Source organism: Lepisma saccharinum, chromosome 10, assembly GCF_977018435.1.
Source record: "Lepisma saccharinum chromosome 10, izLepSacc3.1, whole genome shotgun sequence".
Lineage (NCBI taxonomy): Eukaryota > Metazoa > Arthropoda > Insecta > Zygentoma > Lepismatidae > Lepisma > Lepisma saccharinum.
Genome location: NC_139238.1, coordinates 34183774 through 34201506, shown reverse-complemented (window position 1 = coordinate 34201506; position 17733 = coordinate 34183774). Strand labels below are relative to the sequence as shown.

Sequence of the window (17733 nt, the reverse complement as noted above, 5' to 3'; positions counted from 1 at the left end):
GGTCTTTGAGGTAACCCCATACGAAAAGTCTGGTGCTGTTAAATCAGCGGATCTGGAAGGCCAGTTACTGTCAGAGTACTATCGAGAGATTATCCGTTCTCCAAAGAGCTCCCTTAACAGCTGCATTGTCTGTCTGGCCGTATGTGCTGTTGCACCATCCTGCTGCCACCATGTTTCTGGTTTGTTCTCTACCTCTGGGCGTATTAAATTTTCGATCATTCCTCGATATCGTTCGCCATTGACCGTGATTGTTGCACCATCATCGCCATTATAATATCCAAGGTTTACTCTCTTCGAATCTGAAACGAAAAATATATATTTGTTTTAATATTTCAGGTATCACCACTTTTAAATGGTAACATTCATTTTGGGACACCCTGTACATATTGTGCTTTTTCTCTGGGAATAAAGGTTCCTGTACTCTTTAACTCTCGTCTCTTTCTTTCCTTTTATATTCTTTCCAGCTTTCTACCTTTTTCTCATTTTTCTTTTACGTAGCTAGTACCTATGCCAGTGTTTCTCAATCTTTTTCAGTCCGGGACCCACCTTGAAGAATATTACACTTCATGGGACTCAGCCGGTAGAATTACTTGTAGGGGATGCACTCAGTTTATTATCATATTTTTGCTAAATCGAGTACTTTAAGAAGCCCTTTTTTATACGCTTGCTTAAAAAAATTACACATAAAAGACTAATTTACTCTACTCTACCATATAACCACAGACAAAGATATAACTAAACACATATGCTCAAATTGAAAACATTTTTTTTACCCATCGAACTTATGTGACTGTTGGAGCTGCCTTTTTCGAATAAGCTGGGATATGTTGGGTTCAATGGTGGCGGTTAACTTAAGTCGTAAATCTGAGTGCACGTCAAGTCTATTTCTGTACATGCTTTTCACTTGAATCAGAGATGAAAATCCCTTATCACACGAAAATGAGGTGGAGAACGGCATGAGCAACTTTAATGCCTCATAGTGGCGACGATTAGGGGGGCAGGCCCTTTTTACCCCCGCACTATGCTAAACCATATCTACAAAGCATATCTTTGCTCCCAGTTTTGGCACCTTGCCCCCCCCCCCCCCCCCGGTTTTGGAACCCAATCCCCGCCACTAGATCCGAATGGCGGTCGGGAATATCAAACAACACCTTAAGTCAACATGCATGTGACACACAGATAATTAAGAACTCACTGCTGCGACCGAAAAAAATAAACGGCAGATATCCGATTCCCTTCAGTTAAACATCAGAGAGATGCCGGTACAAAGCAATGGTAGAGTGCGATAAACAGAAATGTAGAATTTAGGCTACGTACAACACGGATTGAATTTAAATTGTCAAAACAATATATTTTAGCAATGTAATAGTTTTTAAGACACAATTAATCATTTTTCAAGCCCGACTTCGCGACCCACCAAACGATGCTGGGTCGCGCCCCATAGGTTGAGAAACGATGACCTATTCGTTCGTGTTTACTTCGTCTCTTTTTTCTATAGGATTTCTCCCTCCAATTTCCTTTCAGTTTCTTCTTTATTCTCTCTCGATCTTCTCTTTCTCTTCTCCCTTTCTATTTCCTTCTCGGTCTATATTTCTTTTTGTACGTACATTTCGCTTTTCTATTTTCTTTCTCTTTCCCTATCTTCTATTTCATTCTTTCTCTTCTCTGTTTCTTATTCGTCCTATTTCTTTCTGTCTCTCTTGCTTCCCCATTTCTCTCTCTCTCTCTCTCTCTCTCTCTCTCTCTCTCTCTCTCTCTGTATGGCTTCAATAATTATTTTTTCTTTCAGTATTTTCTCTATCATTTCTTTTATACAGTATGTAACATTCTTATTCGTACACACGGATTTTCAAAGAAAATGCTTTAATATCTGGAAAAAAATACACTCTTTTGAAATTGTTTCTTTACAATTCAATAACTAATATCATTAGGAACATAAAATCTTACCCAAATTCTGTATAACCAATGACAATAATAAATTAAATGAATCTGAAAGAGAAACATGTCATTTTTTGTAAAAAAAAAATTATTCGTACACTTAATAATATAAAAGAAAAAAGTAAATTCAGAGCAAATTGACTGACAGCTGGTGTTTGTAGTAGTTTGGACACATTCCATATTAGCCAATTCATGTTAACTCGCGCCTTATGCTTACTGTCATTGTCTTGTTGGAATCTGTAGATAAGCGAAATGTCCATTTTTTGGGCACTCTGTTTTACATTGTTCTTCAATATGTCCAAATAGACATATGCATCCATGACACCATCAATAAACTGGATGGTACCAACACCTTTGGACGACATACAGCCCCAAATCATTAATGACCCACCACCGTGTTTAACTGTTGGAACTGTGTTAATGTGACCATTGTCTTTATTTGATTTTCTCCAGACCCTATTTATCCCATCTGACCCGTATGTATTAATCTTGGACTAGTCTGACCATATGACACTATCCCAAAATTCCTGGTTCTTGTGGATGTGCTCTTTCGCGAATGAAAGTCTATTCCTGCGATTCACCTTATTTACATACTGCCTCTTTCGTGGTATTCTGCCATGATATCCATGCTTCCACAAGGCACGTCAGACAGTTTGATCGGACATCATCTTGCCAGCAACATTTTCTACTAACGGTCGCGGTCGTAACTGAGGAACACTTATTCGGGGGTTTTCTCGCACTCTTTTTAAAAGCGTTCATCACGTTTATTCAACCGTCTCTCTTCTGGTTTTTTCGGCACATTCTGTGTTGAACCTTCCTCTCTAAATTTGTTTACTCCTATTGAACTATGGAGTGTGATTTATTGACTGTTTGTCCAATTTCTCTTAACGAATAACCTCTAAGGGCCAAATTTATAAGGTGCGTTGCAAAATGATAAGAACGGTGTGGAATTTGAACATATCGTGGGAACGAAAAGGAAACGAAAGTGATGCAAACTGACAGAGAGAGGAAAAAGTGTTATGAGAAACGTGGTACTGTTCAGGGAGACGTGTAGGCTATGTGTAACAGCAGGCAAGGTCAAAGTCAAAAGAGCGTTGCAAAATGATAAGAACGGGAGTGCGGTTACTCCAGTAACCCTCGTTGCCAATGGCTACAGAGGGCGCTGTTGCAGCTAGCGTGCAGATCGCGAGGTATTCATGCCCTGTTGAGAAGTACGACAGCATTGATGAAGGTGCAGAATGGGCCGTCTAGCAGGATTGTCTGAACGTGAAAAGGGGCAGATATTGGCATATGAGGAAGAAGGAATGTCTTCGAATGAGATTGCAGGCCAAATTTGTCGCAGCGCCTCTGTGGTGAACAATTTCCAAAAAAATGGAGACAGGTGTGGAATGAAGAAAGCACCGGGAAGGCCACGGAAATTGACGCCCCGATAGGAACGTGACGTCCTGAGGAAGCTGGCTGCTAGTGAGACATTCCTCAGACAGTTGGCTCGTGATCCTCATATTCATGTGCATCAATCAATGCTATCACGGGCTGTGAAACGCAGCAATCGTCTCCGATATCGCAAGGCCAAACGACAGCCACGACTCACAGTACAACACAATGAGCGTCGCGTGTCTTGGGCTAAGATGCACATGGCGTGGAAGGAGGAACGGCGGCGGGTAATTTTCAGTGATGAAAAGAAATTCAATTTGGATAGTCCTGATGGCTGGAGATACTATTGGCATGATCTCCGCAAAGAGGAAAAGGTCTTCTCCAAGAGACAACAAGGAGGACAGCCTGTAATGGTGTGGGGTGGGTTTGTTTATCATGGGAAACGAATCTCGCCTTTCCCCCAGGCCATATGAATGCTCTCGGATACCAAAACGTCCTAACGGACAATCTATTGCCTTTTGCCAATGGCATTGGTGGCGATCAGTGGCGTTTTCAGCAAGACAACGCCACTATACACACTGCTGAGTCCAGTCTCTTCTGGTTTCTGGACAGGAATGTACATGTCATTGATTGTCCTGCGATTTCCCCTGACATTAACCCCATGGAAAACCTATTAGTCTTCTGTGCCGTTCAGTGTACGCCAATGGAACCCAGCACAACAACGTTCATGACCTGAGGAATGTTATCGTTGCTGCATGGGATGCCCTTGATGCTAATCTATTGAAAACGCTGGTGGACAGCATGTGTGATTGGGTCTTCAAAATGGTGTGCTGCCATGGTTCGTGTATTGGCTATTAAAGCACGTCTGGGATGCCATTCTTATCATTTTGCAACAGTAAACATGGTCACTTTTAAGGTTCGTTGCGTTGTACCTTCTCCTTGCCTGCGCATGACTTCTGGTCAACACTTTTTCTCTTTCTGTACATTAGGTGAGCATTGTAATGTGCTGTGTGCCTGTACCTGTAACTTAAGCCCCTATCACACGGAACTGGATTTCTAGAGTGCGCGTCAAATCTCCTGCATATGGCGATAGCCAATAGCAGCGCACTGCAGCGGTGCCATGTCGAAATCTCGCACGGAAAAGAGACAGCGTGGTTGAGCGAAACGCCTTGTCACGGAGAGCACGGAAAATTAGGTAATATAACATATATTAAACTTAATGGGAGAAAAGAACATGCCTGATTATGCCAGAGGGACTGCCAGAGAGGGGCTCCTCGTCACTCCAACAACTGCCGTCGTTGTCCTCAACGTCACTGTGTCATCCTTCAAATGTATTATAATTGGGTCCAAAATTTCGTCCCGATCTATCTCCCTTACAAAATCGTTTTCCTGTAATTGTTGTGCATGTTTAACACAAGCGGTCCATTGTTCTTGTGTTACATTGTCAAGTTATTCGTTAACAAGTTAACAACACATTTTAATGTGTGGTTCTGTTTTACCCATATCTCGTCAAGGTAAAAGATTGGTCTCGAATCACCAGATACTCGAATTTCGTGCATTGCACGAAGGAATTTTACCCTTAACGTAACAATGTCACTTCTCTCCATCAGAAATTTACGACCGTCGTTGGTTTTCCTGTACTTGAAGCCTAATTGTTTCAATATTCTCAAGGTGGAAGTTCTAGAGCCTTTGTAAGATATTTTGTCCCGTAAAGAGTACGTTATCATTTTGGCAGTAGGAAATTCGCCACAATCGTAAACTTTAAAGACGGTTCTACGAACTACGTCTTTTTCAAAGTCATCTAGGTTTGTTGTTCTTTTCGGTACGTTAATGTGCTTTCTAGGTGATTGAAACATTGGAGCAGGCCCCGATCCACATTATTTTGCCCCCGAACATATCCGAGAAACGGTAGCTTGATTCACACCACACGCTTGAGCTGTTAGAGCCTGGCATTTCTTAAAGTCAATTTTACTTCTCTATTCTTCACTCGAACATTATTTTAAAAACAGGAACGAAGGAAGAGCAAAAAGGATACAATGCAAATACGTTTATAATAACATTGCTTCTACAGAGGGAACGGTATAAGCTACAATCACGCTTGTTTTTCGTACATACTCGCAAATTCATTATCTTTCCATCTGTTGAACTACTGACACTTGAAATAATATATTTATATCCGAGCGCCAGGTACACGATTTTGTAGCGAGGTGAAACAGGTTCTGAACTAGGCAACGCCGCACGTCTGTGATTCGCTGGTGCTGTTCAGCAGTTCAAGGTCATATGCAGGAGATTTGACGCGCACTCTAGTTGGAATGTCCTAGTTGGTGATGAACTGACTTTCTAGGTAGAAATTATGGCCGCCTGGCTGACTGCTTGACTGGTTTTGAGGAATAGGACATGTTCTAATTGCTACTAACTTCTTCGACTAGATTCTGTGGAACAGCCAATCAGAGCAAAGTTTGGCCATGTGAAGATAATCTGTGAGTTTGCAAAGTAGCCTTTTTTGTCTGTGGTTTCCGAGTGCATACAGCACGAAAGGCATGTTTACAATTGAAAAAGCTAAAATATTCTTCCATACGTGTATAGTAAACGTTGTAAAGTATGTATTTTATCAGCGCCGTTCTTCTCTGCCTAAAACCATTTAATGCGAAGCGATATTCCTCTCGGTTGAATAGTTATCGTATTTTAAAAATGTGAAGTGATACGTTGTTTACTTCTCGCGCGGCCGCCATTATGGTAACGAAAGACTATCGACAAGTACGGTATAACAAGTACCGTGTGAGGCGAAAACTAGCAAATGGGTAGCCAGTCCAGCGTCAACTAGAGCGTTCCTACTAGAAATCCAGTTCCGTGTGATAGGGGCTTTAGTAAACGTGTCACACTTACTTTTTGATTCGTTCTTATCATTTTGCAACGCACCTTAATAACATCCTTCAGATCGGAACTAAGTTCCAGGTTTCGAACACGTTGTTAGATAGACGATAGGCCTACAACAATACCTACGCCAGCATTCCGCTTGACGGGGAGCGCGCCTGCATCATGGGCCTGCATGTTCAAACTTGTTACGAAGTTGCAAACTGCACGAAATCGCCCGAATAGCGGTGGCGCTGTATACGAGGAAGATTGAAACTCTTACCTGTACGAATAACAATGTTGCAGTTGCATGAAACAGCGTGTTTTTCTCTTTTCACACAAATTATATGCTCTGCTTATACACTTTGAAGTTTGAACATACATTTTTATTGACATTTGTTGCTGAAACCTTCATTAATATTAATTTCCAGGTACATATGAAAATTATTATATTTACTAGTAGATATGACATTTTTTCCTCGGAAATTCTATGTGTACGAATAATAATGTTACATACTGTATCTCATTTTCCATCTCCCTTCTTCGTTATCGTGACAGTTAGGCACAAAGAGAATCTCTTTGGTTAGGTATTCCACCCGGGCATCCCCTTTCTCGAAAAGTCAATGTAAACTATTTTATCTAATTTGTAATCACTTGAAGAAAATCACACTCACGAGACCTTCAACTGTTGACTCAGTTATTTACATCACGTGAATGCTACATATGAGATGTATTATTGCTTTTGTGTTACGTCATGATCAAAGTTTGCGGTACACTGTGCCGCTGGATTCTTTCTCTTCTGTAGCTTCTGCTTCTCGCAATCTGCGTTCTCGCCTGCTGTCGCGCCTGTCGGTCGGGAAAGGAGAGGGGAAAGGAAAGTAGGGAGGGAAGCGGCGGCGAGAAAGTAACGAGAGTCGAGTTTACTATTTAGGAAACATCCGAAGCAATGGCTTCCCTGCTGTGTAAGAGTGCTGCTCTTGCAGAGACTTTAGTTCGTAGAAGTGGTTCGAAGGTAAATTTTACGTTATTATTCGTAAAACATTACAATGTTAACTGAAAGCCAAATTTGTTAGATATATATATAGATGTAAACTATTGGCTAAAAATACCATTATTGTATTGTGGAGTCATTTTTTCCCCAGTGTGGCAAAATCCAAATACAAATATACACCGACAGGAATTACCTTGCACTAAGTCAGCCTTGTACGAAAGTACAAATGTAAGTTGACCTCCTTTTCTCCTTGCATTTATATGCGATTTCCACCGTAAGTGCAGACTAGAAAACGATATTTTTTAATATAAATTTGACTTCATTACTGATATATGAAATATCGTTTGGTATCCTTGACCCTCTGTACCCCCCCCCCCCTCGAGAAAGTGAAATATTTTCCAATTGTTTATGAACGTTTGGGTTTTTAGCTCGCGGAAATGTGTTATTGTGAGGTAAAGTACGTATGTTGTCTTACCGTGAAACAGAACAGAGGGGATACAGTGGGTAAATGGCCCCTTGAATTTGTAAGAGACTTCAAAAATATGTGGTACAGTACTTGCAGGAAAGAATAATAGTGTTTGTCTGTGGTTGCAGGGGACAAGAAGTCTTATAGAACTACAATTTTCACAAAGTTTGTTCAAAACATCAGTCTCCCATTTCTTTCTTAAATTGAACTTCTGTTGTTTGTTGTTTACTGATTATTCCTTTCCATTCCTAATATGCAGTATTCGAATTGAAGAAAATCCAGAAAGGGTAAAACTTCACAACTGCAATGCTAAGCCTTATTTTCAAAGAAAAATTAAACTCTCGTTGCACCTCCCCAGGTTTTGGCACCCAAAACTGATTTCAATGTAAGTATAAATTGGTACCAGTATGGTATAGTGAAAACACAGGTAACACTTTACTATACCGGAGACAGATTTCTTCAAATGTACAGGAGAAAGTACTTACGCAAATCATTTTCTGTAGCGTTGTTGATGTTCGGGAATATAGTTTTTGATCCATTTAATGCGAATGCATGTGGTTTTCTACGAAAATCTATTTCCGACGTACTATTGCTGCTGCTGCCATTTGCTTTCTGCACGAGAGCACAATATGCTCTCGTATTGTCCGTATATGCTAAATTAAACAAAAGGAGTGCTAACCTAACAGGCCTAACCTAACCTAGTTGGCATGCCTCATCCCCGTGATGGTTCGTGGGGCTATCGTGAATTTTTGGGCTAACGTCAATGGTTTTTGGGGCTACCCGTGGATGGTTTGTTGGAAATAAGGAACAAAAAATAGACATTATTTTCGTTAGAAATTCATTATTTCACCTAAAGAAATGTTCCGCAAGGCAGAATAGTACATTAGCAATGTAAAAAATTGCGAAATAAATCATTGATAGGTGTCTCCGGTATAGTGAAGTAGTACCAAAACACATTTCACTTGTTTATATCCTAATTATTTACATTTGTACTTACCTGTTATGCATACCGGAACATTTTTGAACTTGCGATTTTGCTTTTTTCACTGAAAAAAGCCTAATTTTTCACATTACAAGTATTTATTGTTCGTTGCTAATTCGCTTTCATTACACACAATATGGCGGGCAAATCTTGACTCACGTTGTCTATCGCCAGCTGATATGCAGTGTTTCCAAACTTATTAACAGAAAAATGCCGCACAAACTATTCACAGAAGGTTTTTAAGCGAAAATTGATCCACAAACCATTCACGGAAGATTAGGTTCAGTTAGGTTAGGCAAACATAGAGAATAAAATTGAAAAAGAAAAACATCTCACACGCCCAAACTTATTAATGGAAAAATGCCGCACAAACTATTCACAGAAGGTTTTTAAGCTAAAATAGATCCACAAACCATTCACGGAAGGTTACGTTAGGTTCAGTTAGTTTAGGCAAACAGAAAATTAAATTGGAAAAAAAAAAACCTGCTCGCAAATCATCTGGTAAAACTACCGCCTGGTTGCTACACTAACAGGGTGTTACATAATCAAATGCAAGGAACATTTGATTCACGTAGTCAACTGTAATGGAGGCAAGACCTATCGCGCATCGGAGATACATTGATGTCGAAAAATACATGATTTACCAGTCGAATAAGTTGAACGAAGGGAGACACTTCCACGAGCTTCCAAAAGTCTACAGAAACTCATTTCCATAAGTAGTTTCTCCTGTAAATTTGAAGAAATGTGTTTTCACTGTACCATACTGTTACCGTATAAATGATGTGTTGCAGCATTGTGTCCTTTCTGCAGCCTCATTTTAGTAAATTTTGTCAAAGGAAAATGGCTCCTGTAGAGAGTTGAAAGTTATCCAAAAAAAAGGCTTTTTTTGGGGTGGTGTGGGAGGAAACGCTTTTCCGTGGCTCTTTTATTGGGCTTCTGTTGACTTTTTTCCATACCTCAAAACTCGCAATTGAAACTGCAAGTGAAAAACTGTAGGTTAGCCAAAGTTGGCAAAATGCTAAAATATTCATTTAAAAGAAAAATTCAGAAAAAAATTTCATTCTAAAGAAACAGTTTTTTTTTTGTAACTCTGACTTAGAGCAGCCATTCGATAAATAACAATTGTCATTCTGTTTGATCCTTCGTTCAGTTTCATTGTTCAGTAATAGGCAGATTCATTTTACTGAAACCTCTTTCACACTCAGTCGTTGATATTGGAATGGTCTGTAGTTTGCAGAAAGTTCACTCAGCAAAGCACCTATCGAGCTCATCTTCGTGTTTTTGCATTCTTTGTGAACTAAGCAGTTCCCTTTCTATTTTAACCCTACTACACATACAACATACATTCTGTTTCATTATCTGGTCACTTCTCATGGTTCAAAACCCATACTTCTTCGAATATTTCATGATCTTCAAATCTGGAATTAATGTTTTGTCAGTAATTCCGTGAAGGAAATGCTTCCGAAAGTATGATTTTTTTCTCATCAACCAGATTTTTCAGTTAGTGGTACACTCATAAATGTTTGGTTTGGAGGAAACTAAAATTCTGCATCTGTATGCTTTCTCCAGGGGGCTCTTTCATTAAGTTAGTGATTGTATTGCCACAGCCAGTTCCTGCTGTGCAGTAATTACACCAGCACTACTTCTCTGTAAAAGCAATGAAAACTGTGTGAGGAAATCTAATAAAACACAATTCTACTACAAATAACTAAGTTGGTACCTTCTTCAGCACTTTGCACTTTCTCTTTCTTTTCAACTGATAGCTGCACTGAGCTCACAAATCGAAAAAAATGTACAAGAACCTGATAATTATTTATTACTGCCCACACAGATTGATTTGATGCCACCCAACAAATGTCAAACATTTTGTTAATTTCCATCATTGTTGTTGCCACTGCTTGACCACTCTAAAATAGATCCTTTTGATTTTTGCTGTTTTGACTGAACATAAAATAAAGTGCATCCATAAAGATTTAATGACAATGACTGTATCTTTTTCACAACATTGTGAACAGCAAGCTCGAATTTATGAGTCAAACAGTGAATGACTGTCATGCCATCCCAAAAAAAGTTATAGAATAGAATATAAATTCAGAGGGGGCGAATTTTCTTTCCCTGGTTGGGCATGAAAATATAAATTCAGAGCCGGGGATGGAAAAAGTAGAAGGGCTTTCGATTTGAACACTGCTAATATGAATATGATGCTGTTTTTTTGTTTTTTTTTATATATATATAAATGAAAGTATTTAGAGTATCATTGTTTGGACCTTTTGTCCTGCAATGCATAAAATATTGAATTATGCACATTACTTGTAATTTTTTAATGTGTAGATTTTTATTAAAGTTTTTGTAGCTTTTAGGAGTTACTTCTACAAAATGGCAAAACCAACAAGAAAGAAACCTGAATGTTCAAGAATATATAAGCTACACCCTCTTGAGAGATGCAGGGATCCCTGTACCGCCTTTTGGTGTTGCAAAATCTAAGGAAGAAGCTGGAGAAATTGCAAAGAAGTTGAACACCAAAGATATAGTGCTGAAAGCACAGGTTTTGGCAGGAGGTCGAGGAAAAGGACATTTCAAAGGAGGCCTCAAGGGAGGTGTCCGAATGGTTGATACGTAAGTACCTTCATCTGTAAATAGTGCAGAGTAAAGAGACCATAGAAAATACTATATATATTTGTGCTTTTCAAGCTTGATTCAAGTGTTTTTTGGGCTAAACCAAACCTCCCTATGAAAAATTATAGCCTTCTTATCAATGAACCACCTATCCTGAATCCTTATCAGAATAGTGCCTGAAGATTTCACCTTTGCATGAAGAATGAAATTGTTTAAAAGAATATTTCTTCCGAGGCTGGTGTCTGTCCGTACACCCTCGAAAATATTTTTTTTCCAGAATTCTATGTTTTGTAATGCCTGAAAGTGATTTTAAAATGCAGAGACCAGAAATAACAGATATTTAGTTTCGAAATTGGAGCAGGGCATGTCCAATTCCTCATATCCCGGACCAGTTTCAGCATTATTCTAAAAACAAATTTCATTTTAAATGCACAAAAACATGTGGAAAATCACAAAATAGTTTTATTATCATCATGAATGTAACACACTTAACCTTACGAAAACAGAAAATTATCACTTTCAGAATTTGTTTGGAAGTAAATATCGTTACACACACACAGAAGAAGATAAAACAAAAAGTAACACAAGATTCCTAACAGCCTTAACCAGTGGCGGCGATTGGGTTCCAAAACTGGTGGGGGGGTTGCAAAGACTGTATATTTCCCATTGTAGAAAAGGTTTGGCATAGTGTTCTCACAGGTGCATGACCTTTCTTATTTGTGTATATTCCTTGTTGATTTTCACATCAGAAATAGTAAAAAAATATGGATTATTTCCAATCAGGCACAGGGTTTTTTGACCTTAGAAGTTTGCAAATTTAGAAATGAGTAATAGTCCTTTACAGAACAGCCTTTAATGGTTGAAGATTCGTATATTAAGTCCCTGGTATAGCAGTTCAACAGGGTAAAATTATGAGTCTACACCCTTCTTATAATATTGTAAGTCTGCATCTTGCACTAAAATAACAGTGCTCTAATTGTTTTCTCCTTTTTCAGGCCAGAAGAGGCAAAAGAAATTGCAGGAAGAATGATTGGAGATTATTTGATCACTAAGCAGACTGGTGAAGGAGGTCGGATATGCAATTCTGTAATGATAGCTGAGCGTAAATATCCAAGAAAGGAGTATTATATAGCAGTAATGATGGAGCGATCTTTTGGTGTAAGTGCTTGTAATTGGTGGGTATAAGAAATTATGTCTGCTTTAGCAGAGACCAATGGTGCAGGTGTGCTTGCTACACCAAATGCACAAGTCCAGTGACAAAGTATGAATGACTGTTCATGTGGAGCAGATGCAGAAACCATATTTTGAGAAAATTGTCTGCTTCTGAAACAACATTGAAGTTTCACTCACAGTTATGTCGTTTCCAAAATACATTATCCTGTAGTGGATGGTTAGTCAGGATTTCGACCCTTGCAAATATTTCCATTGAGGACAGATGGATATCGATCTGCACCATGAGGCAGCAATTAACATACCATTTCTTGAAAACTACAAAATATTTCAGTTCTGTCTTAATTTATAAATTGCCTAAAATTCTGCTCATCGTTCGCGTACTGTATGCACTATTATATTCAGCGTAATGTATAGTTGCAGATTGGTTTCCCCGGAGAAGCTAACTTGCAGGAGAGGCTCCTTTATGGTACAAAACTAGAATGAAATGTCACCTTTATGTGATAGAAATACTTATCAGTGTGAGCAATTTTATTATATTGATTAACATGTTCCTAGATTATTTAAGAAACATAATGCAGCACTTCCTAAGTGCCCATGCAGGAATTGTAGGTCAGCCGTTTTATTGTGATGGATGTGACATTCAAAGAAATTCATGTGCAACATAACTAAACCCTGGATTTTTATGCAATATCAAAGTATAAAATATGTACATAAATATATTACAATAATTGATAAAATATGTATTATCAAAAGGATATGTAGCTAAATATGTAGTATGAAGGAATATGTAATATTAATAACAATCAAGTATCCAAGCAATTTCAAGAATTCTGCTAGATATTTATTTTATTTGAACATATTCAACATAATTTTAAGGACATAAATTATACAAATTAAAATTTGTATCAAATTAAAAACTCAAAAAGCACAGCAACGTGTACATATTTAATTCATACTATGGGAATGAGAGATGCGGTAATAGATAAATCAGGTACTCACATTTTCCACGAAGCCATTTTAAGTGATCCAACGAGGATGGTGGCAGTGGCTACTGAAATTAATAGAAAATCACTTAAAGTAGCTTCGCGGAAAATGTGAGTACCTGAATTACATATTTAAGAAACCAATTTTGTCAACTATTAATTACTTTTCACATCGCAAATTATTGCATAATATGTAAATATGTAAGAAAGCTCTTTGTAACTTTCTAAACAAAGTGTAAAAGGTAGCATCTACAGAACGAATAATCGGATGAAAATACGTAGCTACTTTTGTACAAGGGAACATATTGTGTAACTCGCTACGTACAGAAAAGTAGCTTTCTTGTCCACCGATTCCAAGTTTCTAGATGCTTTGCCTAAACCTAAAAGTGAAATGAAAATATATAACCAAAAGGATGGGAGAGGGGGGACTCCAGCATCTTTCGATAAATAACAGTTCACATTTTTTTTTTCTTCAGCCTGTCTGTCGACTTGGCAGTCAATTTTAGGTGAACGTAAGCACTAATCATCTCATTGATTAGAAAATATGACATCACATAAGCTACAAATTTTCTTCATCATGTTTCAGAGATCGAAAATATAGGAAAAAGGATAGAGATGGGAAAAAAATTACCGAAATATGTTGTTTTATGTAAAGTGAATGAGCAAATATGTAATATCCTGGCAAATATGTAAACATATGTAACATAAAACTTATGTAAAATCATGTCAGTTATATAATTCGATGACATTTTCCTGTTCAAGGTATGTATCTAGAAAGGAATGAAATATGTAATTACATACAAATCCGAGCTCTAAACATAACAGTGGCACACAAAGAAGCAGCCTTCGTAGCTGAAAAGCCTATAACTCATCCCAGTGTAAAATTCAAGCAAAAACTAGTGTAAAATTTGGGGTGGTGTGGCATATAGTAGTTGGTTTGTCCACCAGATTTGTAGTAAAATAAGTTTTGCTATAGGTTCGATCCCATCTCATCACAGAGAAACTCAAACTGTTGGTAGTCTAAGCTTCAAGAAGTTCTGGATGTACCAGAACAAAACATCACTACAAGCATAATAAAAAAAAAGAGAGAAACATTAATAAAAGTAGGATTTATTGCATTATTGTGCAATACACAATGATAATTATACAGACTTTTAAGGAGAATATTAATATACTCTACCCTTGTTAGTAGAGGCCGGATGTTAGGCTACTTTATTGTTACAGATATCATATATACTAGGGTTTCTTATACGAAAGTTTATTTTGCTTATTTTCGTGCATAATGCCTATTTACCTGATTTTCAAAGTTTAACTTTGAATTTGATTAAAAACACAACTTATTGTGTTGAAGGATACCCCACATATCGGGAATGCAGGGGCTGGCTTAGATCAGATCGCCAGCACTGCCTTCGCTTGTTGACCTACTGGTGTACTGAATGTGTTATACTTTCACTCAGTATCATAAAAATCCACTTCATATTTCCATTACGTTTCCAGCAACCCAGAACTTCTTTCTGGAAGGACATGTTGTTCCAAATTTGTGGCTTCTATTGTACACGATTGATGACATAGTCAAACTGCAAAACATAAATCTGCTTTTACAACATGATTGACTGTCGTTTTAAGTCCATTTTATATACAGCAAGGCTAATTGGGACTGGACCTACAGTTTAAAGTGGGATCCGAACCACTATAAGCCTCCTCCAGGTGTTGAACCTGGGACCCCTTAATTACAAAGCGACTACAGTACCACTGCACCTTTGGGAGACCATTTTAGAGCATGATTTAAAGATGTATTTAATTTAGTAGCAAGTTTTTAGTGCCTTTTTGTCTGCCTATTTAGAATATTTTTAGTGCCTAACATCCAATCTCTACTTATTAGTCCTTGTTTTCTTGCAGGGCCCAGTGATAATAGCTTCATCTCAAGGAGGTGTTAACATTGAAGAGGTGGCAGCAGAGAGCCCTGAAGCAATCATTTCGACACCTATTGACATCCTGAAAGGTATACTTTCCAGTTGATCTATATGTATATTTTTTGCATCCATACTGTTTTAACATTAAACCTGCCCAGCATGAGTACAAGTATTGGGTGATTCCCTCCCTAGAGGCTCCAAACTTTTGTCTATGAAACTGCCATTTACTTAAGTTTGTCTTGAAATTTTGTATGCACATACCTTCAACAATGTGAAACAGGATCTAACCTCTTGCAATAGGTTTGGACTCTTCCAGTGACCTCCATTTGTTTTGTTCCACGACAATGCATCTCGGTAGTGTTGGTTCGAATGTATAGGGATTACAATGTACACAATTGAAGAGCGTGTTTTCCTCGATCGTAAATACTGGCAAACTGGTTCATTTAAAGCAGGACAAAGGGCATTTCAGACTGAATTTCATGTGAGATGTGTACCTTCAAAGTGTTGTATCCAGAAATTGGTAAGAAAGTTAGAGACAACAGGAAGTCTTGTCACACAGCATTCAGGAGGCCAGAACATGTCTGAAGAGACAAAACAGGATGTAAAGGAGCAATTACTGGCATCACCATCAAAATCATTGCGAAGACTTTCCAAAGGAACTGATCTCCCATATTCCATGTGTCAAAAGCTGCAAAAAAATCAAAACTACATGCTTACCGCATGTCATGTGTTCAAGAATTGCAACCGACAGACAAAAACGTGTGCAGTTTTGTTTATGGTTTCAAAATTTTCTTGCTCACTTGGTTTACGAATGAAGCATTCATCTGAGTGGCTATAAACTCTCAAAACATGTGTATATGGGCAGAAGAAAATCCTCGTTCAATACATGAACAGCCTTTGTATTCTCAGAAAATTAGACTGTGGTGTGGAGTGTCTCGTAGACGAATTATAAGCCCTATTTTCTTTTTTAACAAAGGGTTAGCATAGAAGTCTACCTAGGCATATTCACTGAGTTTGTCAATCAGTTAACAGATGATGAACTAACTAATGGATATTTCCAACATGTCACACTTCAAATGTCAACATGAGAGAAATTTTTTTTTTTTTTGGAGAGGGGAATTATCTCAAAAAATCTTTGGCCACCAAGATCTCCCGATCTCCCCAACCAACTTCTTTCTTTGGGGCTTATTGAAGGGAAAAGTATACAGAGATATACACCGCACAATCACAGCCCTGAAAGAAGCTATACGTCAAGAGATTGAAGCCATTACCAACGCCTCTTGAAGAAGAGTATTCCAGAATTTGGAGAGACGTGTACAAGAGTGGTTGCATGTGGAAGGGAACCATTGTCAGCATCAGATATGAGCAGATCGTGTTTTACATTGTTGAAGGTATGTGCATGCAAACTTTAAGTAAATGGCAGTTTTATAGACAAAAGTTTGGAGCCTCTAGCGAGAGAATCACCCTGTACAATTTGCAATAATGGCCCAAGTTCAGGTAGCTTTATTCTCATATCAGCATTACAAATATGTATGTCCTACATGAATCAAATTCTGTACATATTGAAGGTGCTTGCTGAATACTTTCTGCATCTTGTGTGCTGAACAAATTTTCTGTCCCAGATTGTTCTTTACTCGATGTGTTTCCTGCCAAGTGGCCGTTTGTTGACTGTTGCCAGGTATACAGACCCTACTGCTACCATCTGTGAACATTTTATATGTTGCAAAGTAAAATGGTATAATCAAGGGTAGAAGAATATAATGCAGGTGCCAGCCCCATATTCTCACGAAACACCTTTTTTCCTTTTGCAATACACGCCAAGAGAGCCATGAATCCAACTTCAATAAGCTATGAAATATGATCTTAAAACATTTAATTTATTAATTAATACAATTGGATTAAAAGTAATTACCATATTTACCAGCTTATAAGATGCAGTTTTTTCCTTTAAAAATAGGTCTGAAAAACAGGGTGCATCTTATACACCGATATTCAGTTTTCTGTTGTAAGTTAGACAATTTCTTTGCGGTGTGTGACGAAGAAGATTAAAATGTATTCTCTCCAATTTAGATTAGGTAAGTTATTTTTTGAAAGTGGACCTACTTATTACTTTATATTTTAAATACAGCGTGTTCCATTCAAACCTCCCACATTTCAAAGTTTTTGGCAACTAGAAATGTTAATATACAATCTGGAGGTTCTCGTCGACGTGTTTCGGAGGAGAAGGAAGAAATTTGAGCGGGATTTCAGAGAAGCCTGCGTAAATCACTTCGCCAAGCATCAAAGCAGTTCAAAGTTCAAACTTCGCACACCATGCCTTAATGGTTTTCCCATCAGGTGCTTCATCTCCATATACTCTCCGGTAATTTCTTTGCACTGTTGATTGATTTGGTCTCTGCATACCAGAATACAGATAGTGCACGCTGCAGCGGAGTCGGCATTGT

At 38.2% G+C, this 17733-nt stretch overlaps 1 protein-coding gene across 1 annotated transcript in view; it reads left to right on the top strand.

Annotated features, from left to right (window-relative positions):
* Nucleotides 1-7019: 7019 nt before the first annotated feature.
* LOC145993858 (succinate--CoA ligase [ADP-forming] subunit beta, mitochondrial-like) overlaps nt 7020-17733 on the top strand; it is a 42114-nt gene continuing 31400 nt past the window's right edge. The window contains exons 1-4 of the mRNA XM_083129714.1: nt 7020-7177; nt 10958-11220; nt 12216-12378; nt 15276-15378. Coding sequence (XP_082985840.1) covers nt 7112-7177; nt 10958-11220; nt 12216-12378; nt 15276-15378 — 595 coding nt within the window. The 5' untranslated portion in view covers nt 7020-7111. The remainder of the gene's footprint in view (nt 7178-10957; nt 11221-12215; nt 12379-15275; nt 15379-17733) is intronic.